Raw genomic sequence first — 12,837 nt, forward strand, 5'->3', positions numbered from 1 at the left:
TGTAATTCTCTGGCAAGAAAAGTAGTCTCTGACCAGGTCTTTGTGTGGCAAGCCATTAATAACTACATTAAATGCTGACCACACCAGTCATTGTTGACATCACCTACATGGCAGATGCTGTGCCACACATGCTTGCATTTACCGCTGTCTTGGCATGGTTTGACTGCCCTTCACCACCTTTCCCCACTATTTTTCATCTTTAGTTTTCCTTATGCATTTATTGTTTCTCTTTTCCTTCGTTTTTTTCTTCTTCGTCTAATGTCCCCTACCCTTTACCTTCATCCGATAGAAGTATATAAAGATGTATACAGGAGGCGTGAGCTCATTGGCTGAGCAGATAGCCAATCAGCTTCAAAGGAAGGACCAGCCTAAAACCCTTCTAGACAAGAAGGAACTGGTAAGACAATGAAGTACAGAAGGTGTTGTGTCATTGTGATTAGAAATTAGAAGGTTCTTCCTTAGACGTTGTACTATTGAGTCTAGTGTTTCCTCAGTGTTTAGTGAAAGGAAATGAGCATTTCCTTACTTCTTCCTTCACCTGACTTTGTGGGTCCTCCAGTTGATTAGTTAAGGAAATCTTGGTCACTCAGAGGTAGATGGCATCTTTGTAGTTCTTGTATGGAGATGCTATTTGACCATCCACTGTTCAAGCCTTAATGTCAGTGGCAATTTTCTCCCCCAGATAAGAGAAGAACTTTATTATGATCCATTACAGTCAGCCCTTCACATTTGTGGCTTTGACTTTTGTGGATTTGCTTGTTCACAGATTTGAGTAACGTGTTCTCTCTAGGAAGCTCTAGGTCTTCCAGCGCAATTCTGTTGGTAGTTGACCGTAGAGTTGTGATTGAAGCGCTAGCAATTCCTAGAGAAAACATTGCTCTAGACATTTGTAGGCCTTCCAACATGATTCTCTGGTCAGATTTTGGTGGATGTTGACTACAGAAAATTGCACTGGAGGACCACGTAATTCCTAGGTAGGTGGTTAACCTCAGGTTAAAAAAAATGTTTTTTTTCCACTTTCATGAGAATCCTGTGCCTCTAACTCCAGCGAACGTGGAGGACCCACTGTGTTTTGTTTTATTTTCCAGTTTTCTCTTGAATTGTGTATTATTTGTTAGCAAATTATTAGCCCATTTTTGGTCTCACAACCATGACCCTATAAGGTAAGTAATCTGTCATCATTCCTGTTTTAGAGATGGGTGGTATAGAAAAGTGACAACGCTGTGTGAACAAACTGTACTATTTACAGATTCTTTAGTTCACTGTGTACCACCAAACTTCATTTTCAGGTGACTGGAAGTCATGCTTTCTGTGGTGTCCATGCTAAGGCCTTTGAATTGCCCCTAGGTACCTGCTTGGTATTTTTACTTGGAAGCTTCCTCTGTTCACCTGTGAAGGATACCAGAATTATTCTAATGCAGAAGCAAAGGCAAGCTGATAACTCTTGGTTTTTCCTTGCTCTTTCTGTTTTAGGGTTCATTGAAAAAGGAGTTCCCTCCAAATTTGGGAGGCAGTGATGTCTGTTTCTTCTGCCACAAGCGTGTTTATGTGATGGAAAGGTTGAGTGCTGAAGGCAAATTTTTCCACCGCAGCTGCTTCAAATGTGAATACTGTGCCACCACTCTGCGTTTATCATCTTACGCCTATGATTTGGTGGATGGTGAGTGAAATTTATCCTTGAGTGTATAAGGACTCGAAATTAGTTTAAATCATTAGAAATAAGCAGACATTGAAATAAACTGTAGGATATCTACACAGTCAGTTCATTGCTTAGCAATCAGTTCATCTAATAATAATAATAAATAATAAACCTTTTATTTTTATCCCACTTTTCTGTGACGAGACAAGCAAAGCGGCTCACAACACATTAAAATCCACATTAACAACATTCTACCCCAAATTCCCCCCTTAAAACAGGATTAAACATGTTACAATTAAAATATCTATTAAAACAGAATTTAAAAAAGTACATATAACAAGGACAGAGTGGTGGGCTAATACATGATGTGAGGGGCAGTCATTCTGTGGCCGGGCACTTTTATTCAGGAAAGGCCTGAAGAGATCCGTCTTGACAGCTTTTTTAAAGCTGTTTAAGCTAGCAATTTGACGGATCTCGTCCGGCAGGCCGTTCCAAGAAATATACATTCTGATCACCCTCTGAAGCTGGTTGAACTGGAGTTGAATGTACTTTTTAGTTTTTCATTTTAAGAACTTCTATTTTATTTTTTTTATCAGTTGTCCAAGTGCCAAGAGAGAGAGAGAAAGAGAGATGCTTTGGGTCTGAATGATGCATAAGGATTAGATTGCAGTCATGAATACAGTAAAAGCACTTAAATTAATCTAATTTATTCAGAGAGTTTCATTGGGTCTACTCTAAACATAATTAAGTTTGGACTCAATACAGTTTATATGACTTTTTTTTTTAAAAAAAGAAGCAATTACTGCTGAATGAATTTAGTTGAGATAGCAATGCCGTAAAATATCAACATGGTGTAGTGGTTTGAGCATTGGACTACAACTCTGGAGACCAGGGTCAATTTCCTGCTCAGCCATGGAAACCTAGTGGGTGACCTTGGATGAGTTACACACTCTCCGTCCCAGAAATCCCCAGGATAGGTTCATGTCAGAGTCACCGTAAGTCAGAAACAACTTGTAGACACAACAACAACAACACTGCCCTAGCTTTTGAAAAAACAGATAGGCAAATATTGGATATAAGCACTGTAAGTATATTGAACTTCAGTGGACAAAATAATAACCTTAAGCCTCCTAACAATAATAAAAAGTGATTTTGATGTTAATATGGCTAACCTGCAAGGTCTTGGGAACATGGCCATCAAATTTTGTAGGAGCTGAGGTTCCATATGTTTTAATATGGCTATCCAAGAATAAAGTGAATTCATAGCTTCTCATTTCTCCAGGATCTTCATTGTGGGATTCAGCTTAGTCTCATCCTTTTTGTTGAGAACCTTCAGCAACACAATGAAAGATAGAGCTCAACTAGATGCTCAGTGCCTATGTCTTGCTGTGTTAGAAAATTATTCAGGACAACTTTAATGATTTGAACTTTGATGTCTCCTGGGCTGTCATGATTTATTTATTTGAAACATTTTTATCATGCTTCTCAGCAAAAATCTCTTGAGCTCCTTACAAAACATTAGTCAGGATGGAGTTAATACCCATCCCTTTCTTCTTTTCATTGATTCTTGCTTCTTCCAGCAGTACTTTTGCCAGATTTTCATGTGATACTGCCTTTGTTCCTTAAACAGTACTGCTTTGTTAGTGTATGATACCATACAAGTTTCCCGGGGCCACTCTGGTGACTGATTGGCTGTTGATTTAATGACTGTGAAGACACCCTATGGAAAATCCATTGTTTTCAGAAAAAGAAAGAAATTAACCTGAATTAAACTTGTAGCCGCAGTTGTCTCCATGTATGTTGGATGTGGTAGGGTAGAGAAGGTTCCGGGAAACTAACATTGCACAATGTAATCAGACTGCAGCTTCCATCTGTCTCATTTTTGTTCTCTCTCTTGTTCTCTTTGCAGGAAAATTCTATTGCAAGCCTCACTACTGTTACAGACTTTCAGGTTATGCACAGAGGAAGAGACCAGCAGTGGGCCCTCTGTCGGGAAAGGTAAGTTGTTTCTCTGCCTTGATTCAGTAAGACTGCCTTAGAAAGTGGTTCATAGTTGTTTCGAAGGGGAAAGCTGTTCTTGCAGGAGATTCAGAATCTCCCTGCATCACATATGAATCACAAGTTATCTTGCCTGACTTGTTAGCTGTAGGCCTCTGAATCCAAAAAATTAATGGGGAAATTTATGAATTCAAAACAGTAGTATCAAGGAAGAGTTCTGGAAATAGGTATATAAAAACAGGTAAAAATACATAGCATGTAATCAATATTTCCAATCTGTTATGAAAAATAATAAAATACACTCCTTCACATCATTTCCTTCTATTCACAGTATTTTGGGGAGATACATTTTTACTAGGACACTGTTTCGGGTATGATTTCAAACTCAAGGCATACTGGCTAATTATTAAAACGTGGCCATAATTTTAAAAAGGAGATTCTATCCTCAGAAAATACATTGAATTTCCAATGAACTGGGAAAGGACCAATTTTAGAAAAGTAACAAACATTTATTTCATTTCTGTAGTTGGTTTTATATAATCTCCCAGCATAATGCTTCATAGGTCTTCAAGTAGCAGAATCTATGGTTTTACACACCCATGTTTTAAAGAAATATTAAATGTGAAGTACGTGATCTTGCTGCTTAGTTTTATACTGCATATTTAAATGATTTATTGTATTTTAATATTTACACTCTGCGTAACTGCCTGAAAATATGCATCCAAGATGGCTGTCAGTAAACTAAAACTAGTAAGATTTTATTTTAAGAAGATGATGACTGAGGAAGGCTTAGGGGCATAGTGATGTAACGTGTCAACTCCCCACACCAATGATCAGGTGTCGGTAACTTGAGGCTTAATTTCAGATGCCCTCTGCAAATGGTCCATTCATTTCTTAAAGCAATGTGTTCCAGTGGCCTGAAGTTGAAAGGGGGGAAGGGTTAGAGTTTGGGGGCGGGGTGAGAGGGCCCTGCTTTTGACTAGGTCTCTATCCACCGCTCGCTTAAGACCTGCCTACCACTGGTATGTAACCCCTGACAGGTTATCTTGAACACAGTGTCATCCTCAACAGGTTGAAAGGAGGTTTCCCTACCCAGATGTTGCAGTTGCTGGGAGCCCAGAGTAACAAGACAGATGAGACTAGATTCTTCAGAGCAGTGCTGTAGGGAAAGGGAGCATATAATACCAAATGTCCTACTAGAAGTACTACCATACTGTATATACTTGACTATAAGTCGACCACAAGGGCAAGTTTTGGGGCCCAAAATTATGAATTTTGATATGACCCGTGGATAAGACGAGGATAAAACTTAGGCCCGTTACAGACCGCCCAAAAGGGGCGGTCTTGGGCCGCTGCCAGTTGCAGCGCGGAGGAGCCGCAGCAGCCAAACCGCGCGACTCCTCCGCGCTGCAAAAAAGGAGTGCAGAAATCGCACTCCTTCCGGCAACCCGGAAGAGCCGCCGCAAGTGCCAAAGTGCGCACTCGCAACGGCTCTTCCGGGTTTAGACGTCCGGACGCTGCGCGTCTGTTACATCAAGATGGCCGCGCCCGTCTGTATAGGGCGCCGCCATCTTGCCATACGGAATACGCGCGAGGGGCAAGGCGTGTCCGGAAGCGCCGCCCCTTGCGCATATTCCTGGCGCAACGACGGCGCCGCTTAGGCCCGTCTGTAAGGCGCCTTGGACACATATAATGAAGGATGTAAAGGACAAAGTAAAGGAAAACAATGCCAAAGAACTGACAAAATTCCAGCAGGTGTAACTATAAGTGAATATACTAAAGGCTGGATGGATGAGAGAGTAGAAGGAGGCCAGTGCTTCTAGGGCAGATTAAACTCTTGCCTTTTACCATATATATAAATACAGTACTTACATTGACCCTGGATGAGTCGACTCAGGTTTTTGGAGTCAATTTTTATACCTAAATTTCTAGACTTATATATGATTATATACAGTAAGTTAATGAACTAGCCATAAGCATGCCTAGTGTCTGGTTTTCTATGAAGGAACAACTAACTGGTCACTGAGTAGTGCCTCTTTTTATATTATATACACATTAAATTGTGTGTTTCCATATCTTTTCCCACAGGACAACAAAGGGATCCAGCAAGACAACATGGCGGCTGATGGTGCAGGACGTGCAAACTCCATCTCTTCGTCATCAGAGAGGACCCCAGGTAGCTCTGCTTCCTTGTTTGGCAGGGTGATGCAGTACTCGCTCCACCTCTTTGACAGAATTAGGGTGGCAAACCAGCTCCTGCAAGGCACTGTTTCCTCAGTTGGGCAACACATAGCTCAAAACCCTTTGGACTCCTTTTTTATGTGCCAGTTGATGGCTTTTGGGGTCCCCTTTCTCTATGTCCAGTCGGAGATTCTTGTGCAGATATTGGGGGAGTTCTTATCAGCACTAGGATATTAACACAGCAATAATGAGTTTATAAGATTGTATAATTTGTCCAGAAGGAGTTTGAGGCTGACATGTGAGGAGGACAAAAATTGTTTTGTATTTTGGGAAACATGGATCCTTCAAAATGATTTTGATAAGAGTATTGTTTTGAATATTGTTCAAGTTCAGATAAATATAAGACTCAGTTCAGGATTGCTCTGGGATAGGTCCATCTAATCAAAATGTTATCTGCAGAAGAGTGTACTGATGTGTGAATTAGATATAGCATTATCTTTGTTTGGAAGAGCATGTTAACTGGATTTCTGTGATCACATGAACTCCAAATACAGTATCACCTAATTCTCAGTAACATGCTTATGTACATAACAAAACATCAAAACTAACATGACTTTTTCAAACTGGGATTGCGCAGTGGATTTCTTGGTATGCTTTAAAGCCTACAGCTGTCTTTAATCCTGCATTATCTTGGTGTTGGAAAATTACAGTATCCCCTATCTAATAAGTACATGCTTTTCCTGTTAGCAGCTTTGGAACAGGGCTCTCAAGCCAGACTAAATGTTGTTTGGGGGCATTCTGCTTCATCTTAAATTTGATTCCTTTCTACATGGGAGATAGGCTTCTTTATACTACAGACTTTCTCCTTTGGTCCACATTTTCTCTTTGCCTCTCAACATCTATCCTTGTCTAGAATCTGAGAAATTAGAATGAGTTCTAATCTTGGAATATGGTAAACCAAATTATTTTAAAATTCTTTAAAAAGCTCAATAGCTATACTTCTGTGAAGGAATCTGCCTTTCTACTGGATAGTTAAAAGATTTTTTAAAAATCCTTTTAAAGCATCTTGAGAAAGTATGATTGAAAGATTAGAGAGATTTTTTTCCCCATTGGGGGTTTCCCTCCTCAAACGATTGCACACAGTGATAGTCTGCATTTGAAAGACATCTTTTGCCTACCTATCTCAAAGATTTAAATTTTATCATTCTCTCAAATACTTTATAATGAGCAAGCTTTTCAAATATAAAAATACAGCTTCTCATTACTATTGCAGAAGAGTCCATATTTGGCTGTCAAAATAAAGTGTTTTTTGTTTTCTACAACTTAGCATGACATTAATCCTGACCTTTATTTCTCTACCTTGTAATTCCTGCTCCTTGCTGGTCAGGACAGGGAGTGAGCATCTCATTTTAATACTCTCTGCTGTCTACAAAACTCACTTGAATTTACAGGTTCATAAAAAATAGCTTGAATTTACAGGTTCAGTAGTGAATGAAAGGATGCAGGAATTTAATGTGTGTTGTTCACTAGGAAAGCTGTTAGAAACATCTCTATATATTTGAGATCAGAAATAAAAAATATATTTTTGCTTCTGTGCATATATGTGTTTGCCTGTGCTTGTATGTGTTTATATAGATGGCAATCAAAATTTCTCTACAAACTAGATGATAGCAATAATTGAAGTTGGAATAATCCCAGCCTTTATAGTATGGAATATGTAGGATAGCTAAAGACAGTGTTAGAACACTTAGAAGTCAACCTTTCACATGTTCAGAAATGAGAACATGTTTGCGTTTCTAGATACCAATTTAAAGTATTTATAAAAAAAACATCCTGGGAGTTTTCAAACCCAGCTTAATCATTTTCACACTAAGACCTGTCTTGTAAAAGTTGCCAAATCTTCATACAAACTTTGAACTGCCAGCAATGGGGAACTCCACATTGATGGTTAATTGTGCATTATGTATGATGGCGTTCATGCAGAAAGTTGTGTTTTATAATCTGCAAAATTCTTGTGATTTTAAAAGAGAAAACATGTTTCTAATAAAACAGTTGGATTGGACTGGAAAAGGCACAAAAGTGCAATCTTAGAGCAAATGGAAATCTTTACCTCCCACAGAGCCATGTTCATGGTCAGTTGCCTGTTCCCAGCTGACTCCTGGATCATAGCAATGGGGCAAGGCATGTCAGTGGTGCAGTGCTTAATCTGTTTGCATGTTTAAATCAAATATACAATCAGTGTTTGCTCAGCTACTATGAAATTTTATACCCTCTCCCTTCCCTGCTTGTTAACCAAGATGGATAGCAGAAGAGCAAATTCCTCTGTTTTCAGGCATTAGGTTAATAGTCAGGGAACTGTAAGCACTTTTTATCATATCTGGCATGTGTGCCTCCTGTAGCGTAGGTGTTCCATGATTGCCTGTAGAACTATATATTCTATTATAAAAGGCACAACTCACTTAACTATGTATCTTGGCCAGTAGAGCAGGCCACACTTCCTCCCCATAGGTGCTTCTGATTTGTGAGGGAGTGTGTATGGCACATGTGGGTGCTTTAAGTGAGTAGCTTTTGATGCTGTTGCTGCTACCTGGAAAAAAACTTTTTGCAAACTGTCTGTATAAGGTGCAGCCCTTTCTGCTGGTCAAAGGGTGATGCAAGCTGTGACTGCTGCTTTCTGTGCTTGAAATCTGGCATGCTTGTAGCAGATTCTGTATTAAGCCTTTCCTTGTACTGTTTTCTGGGGGTATTGTGTCAAGCAATCTCTGTATTTGCCTGTATGGCACAACTGCTGCTATTGCCAATAAATGTGGGGGGAGAAGAGTCCCTTGCTTTTCAGTGGTTGTATCCTATAATAGTTGTATGTCTTCTTGTATTTTTGGAATGTTTTACAGTAAGTGTTGGGTTTTATACATGTTTTTAATAACAAGTGCTGTTTGTTCTAAATGTCTGTAAAATATTTTGGAATGTTTTATCCAATACTTGAGTCTAATGGGCTTGGAACAGTCTCTTTGCCCTTAAGAGTTATGTAGATTTCTCTCACTGACATACAGGGATATTGAAATTATGGTAATCATCCATGGGCAAGAGCCATGAAACACATAGCCTAGGGAATCTCAATAACAACAAGAAATACTTGAAAAAAGATTATTTATACAGCTATTCCCCTCAGAGTGAGGCAAGTTTAAGTAGCTTATATTCTTTGTGGTGTATCTCATCTTTAACATTGTACACCAAAGAAATTAAGCTACTTCCATGTTAGATAGCTGAAATACAGCACATACATAGACCAAGACTTTTAGATTACTAGAAAGATTACTTGTCCCATTCTTGGGCTAACAGTCAATTTTGGAGCACACTTATAGTCATTAGGGAGACCAATATGGCCAGTATTACAATGCATTTTAGAAAATCACATGAAACAGAATGTTGTAATTCTGTTATTCCTTCATAGGTCTGAATGAACATTGTTTGGGTTGCTAATAGCAGTTAGGAAAGCCTGCCTGTTCTTGATGAATGCAAGTTGAATTTAATTGTGTATATGTGTATTTAAAAGATGGGATGAGGGTATGAAAGAGTAATTCTTTGGTTAGTGATGAAAGTCCTAAGATTTTCTGTTCACTTCTGTGCTCTTTTGGCAGTTTCTCCTTTCTGAAAATACAAAGATTGTTTTCTGCATTGGATAAGAGAACAATTAATAATTATGGGGAAGGAATGGGAATCAGTGAAAAGAACTGGTTATGATCTAACCCAGTGTTATATCCATGCAAGAAGGTTGATTCAGCAATAATAATAATAATAATAATAATAAAGCAAAAATGGTTGTGCAACAAAATAAGGAGACATTAAACTAATTTATGAGCCATAATTCAGCTGAGGGGTAAATGTGATTATGCTCTCTGTTGTATTGTGATAGTGGTATCATGGCAGCTGCAATATGGAATGAATGAATTATACCCATTTATTGAAATGTCCAATGTGAAACTGTTTTTATAGTATATTGAATCTCTTAGATACACGTTTTTAAAAATAGTATATCTTCCTTAGTCTTTACAAGCCATGATCAATATAGTTTTGTTTATTCTTCAACACATTATTTCAGGGGTCGGCAACCTCCGGCCCACGGGCCGGATGCGGCCTGCGAAGGCCTCGCTACCGCCCCCGGTTGCTGTTGCCGCCGCCACGGCCGCCCGTCGCGGCTTTTCGCTGCTCTGGGCGCCGCCATTTTGGGCGGCAAAATGGCGGCGAAGTCTCGCGCGACCTTCCCCGAGGTCGCGCGAGACTTTGTCGCCATTTTGAGCGAAAAAATGGCGGCGCCCATAGCGGCCTCTGGGGCTATGGGCGCCGCCATTTTGCCGCCCAAAATGGCGGTGCGCAGAGTGGCTGCCGCAGCAGCGGCAGCAATGGCAGCGGGCCTCTAGGAGGCCCGCTGCCGTCTCTGGGACCCTCCAGGAGGGCTCCCAGGGCGGCAGGGGGCCTCTGGGAGGCCAGCTTCCGTCTCTGGGACCCTCCAGGCGGGCTCCCAGGGCGGCAGGGGGCCTCTGGGAGGCCCGCTTCCGTCTCTGGGACGCTCCAGGCGGGCTCCCAGGGCGGCAGGGGGCCTCTGCGGGGCCCGCTGCCGTCCCTGGGGCCCTGAAGGAGGGCTCCCAGGGCGGCAGGGGCCTCTGCGGGGCCCGCTGCTGTCTCTGGGGCCCTGCAGGAGGGCTCCCAGGGCGGCAGGGGGCCTCTGCGGGGCCCGCTGCCGTCCCTGGGGTCCTGCAGGAGGGCTCCCAGGGCGGCAGGGGGCCTCTGGGAGGCTCGCTGCTGTCTCGGACCCTCCAGGCGGGTTCCCAGGGCGGCAGGGGGCCTCTGGGAGGCTCGCTGCCGTCCCTGGCGCCCTGCAGGAGGGCTCCCAGGGCGGCAGGGGGCCTCTGCGGGGCCCGCCTCCGTCTCTGGGGCCCTGCAGGAGGGCTCCCAGGGCAGCAGGGGGCCTCTGGGGGGCCCGCTGCCATCTCTCGGGCCTTCCAGGAGGGCTCCCAGGGCGGCAGGCGGCCTCTGGGGGGCCCGGTGCCGTCGCTGGGGCCCTCCAGGAGGGCTCCGAGGGCGGCAGGGGGCCTCTGGGAGGCCCGTTGCCATCTCTGGGGCCCTCCAGGGGGTCCTCCAGCGCTGGCAGGCCCCCCCCCCCCAGCTTTTTTGCCTGTCTCTGACGGGGCCTGGGGCCCCGTCAGGGGCCAGCAAAAATGGGGAGGCCTGGCTACCGGAGGGTGGAAGCTCCGCCCCCGGCATGCGGTCCCGCCCCTGGAGGGTGGAAGCTCCACCCCCCAGCACACAGCCCCGCCCCAGAGGGTGGAAGCTCCACCCCCGGCACGTGGCCCCGCCCCGGAGGGTGGAAGCTCCACCCCTGGCACGTGGCCCCGCCCCGGAGGGTCGAAGCTCCACCCCCCGGCTTCGGCCCCCCAGTCGCCTGAGGGACAGCAACCCGGCCCCCGGCTCAAAAAGGTTGCCTACCCCTGCATTATTTGGTGTATATCTGTGTTGTTGAATCTATAGATTATAAAAGGAAATAAATATGGTCTCCATTACTCTAGAGTGAAGAGGGCAAAATGTAGCCCTCCAGTTGATGTTGGACTGCAGCTCACAGTTTTCCTCCACAGTAGTTTTGCTGGCATTGTTCAGTGTCAGTTGCAGTTCGGCACAGCCCTTTACCTTTCCTTGATCCTTAATGGATAGTTGAATGGCTGTTGTTATGGTTAAAACACAGTTGCTAGGCTTGGATATAAGCTTAAGTCACAGAAGTAAGCCCACCTGTGAGTTGCACTGTTGATCTTGGGTCATGTAATTTTTGACTTGTCCTGCACTCAGTTTGTACCAGTTTCTGTATTTAAAGAGAACTTGTTTCACAAAACTAACTATAAGGTGAGCACATTTCTACTTGTGATAAAAAAAAAACCTTCAAGGGTCTAGATTAGAGGTGAGGAATTGTTGGCTCTGTGGTCATTGTTGAACTGGAGCTTAGCTATGTTAGCCAGTTATAAGGGATGTTGGACATTGCAGTCCAACAACAAGTGGAGGGCCACCCATTTACCATTCCTAACCATCACAATAAATTATCTTGCACAATAAAGACAACATTTGAGGTTCATTCTTGTTTTGAAATATTAAGTTTCCTTTATATCCACAGTGGCAATCTATAAATCTATAAAATAGTGTTAAACTGGGGTTCTTAAAGTGTATCCTTATAAGCCAAACAGTCTTTAGAGCAGTTAAAAACTTGTTCTATAGACTCTGAACATGCAGGCATTATTTTTCATAATATTTCCGGACATGTTTCCTGAACCCAGATAGGAACTCTTAGAACCTTATGAAAGTCCCAAACATTTTAGTCATCTCAAAGAAGTTAAGGGTTCTTTTATGTGTTGAAACAACAATCTGGAGATTTCCAATCTGCTTCTGTTTGATAGCCATTGTAAATTAGGCCCTACCCGGTATATGTACCCAGTAATGAGGACTGTCTGTATGTATCTCATAAGCTACACATTTTAACCTATACCAAGTGATAAAAGTATACTGATTACAATAACTAAAACCTCTGTGTGGAATACACTCATTCAAATGCATTTCTTAGAGATCTCCATTTAGTTGCCTTAACGCATAGAATAGCTGTTAGAATGAAGTTCCTTGGTATCTGGAGAACTGGATATTGTGTATGTGCACTGGGTGATTGAGGACAGGACCTTTCTGTGTTAGGAAAAGTCTTCCAGAGCTTAGCTTGGAAGCTGTCTTGAGAGACTGTTCCTAGATCCCATCATGCTCCCCTTCAGTGCTCTTGCTAGGTTTTTATGGTGGGATTGATGTGGAGGGATGAAACTATCAGATCACAAGACACATGGAGCGGTAACTACAAATAAGAACTCAGAATATGTAATGCAAAGGCACAGGCGTGCAATGTATGGAAATGTTATATATGGTCCTCCATATGGCCTGCAGTTACCATAAAGCCTCACCATTGGCTATGCTGGCAAGTCCTGACAAGTCACAGGCTA

At 42.7% G+C, this 12,837-nt stretch overlaps 1 protein-coding gene across 3 annotated transcripts in view; it reads left to right on the forward strand.

Annotated features, from left to right (window-relative positions):
* The window catches only part of MICAL3 (microtubule associated monooxygenase, calponin and LIM domain containing 3), a 235,761-nt gene that overhangs the window by 153,554 nt on the left and 69,370 nt on the right, over positions 1 to 12,837 (forward strand). For 2 of the 3 annotated variants that reach the window (XM_089527729.1, XM_089527730.1), the window contains exons 17-19: positions 1,474 to 1,660; positions 3,549 to 3,637; positions 5,726 to 5,813. In XM_089527729.1, coding sequence (XP_089383855.1) covers positions 1,474 to 1,660; positions 3,549 to 3,637; positions 5,726 to 5,813 — 364 coding nt within the window. Of the gene's footprint in view, positions 1 to 289; positions 398 to 1,473; positions 1,661 to 3,548; positions 3,638 to 5,725; positions 5,814 to 12,837 lie in introns of all 3 variants that reach the window. The other variant, XM_089527728.1, reaches the window with a different exon arrangement.

Source organism: Sceloporus occidentalis, unplaced genomic scaffold (assembly GCF_023333645.1).
Source record: "Sceloporus occidentalis isolate IW3139 unplaced genomic scaffold, rSceOcc1.0.p SCAF_5, whole genome shotgun sequence".
NCBI lineage: Eukaryota > Metazoa > Chordata > Lepidosauria > Squamata > Phrynosomatidae > Sceloporus > Sceloporus occidentalis.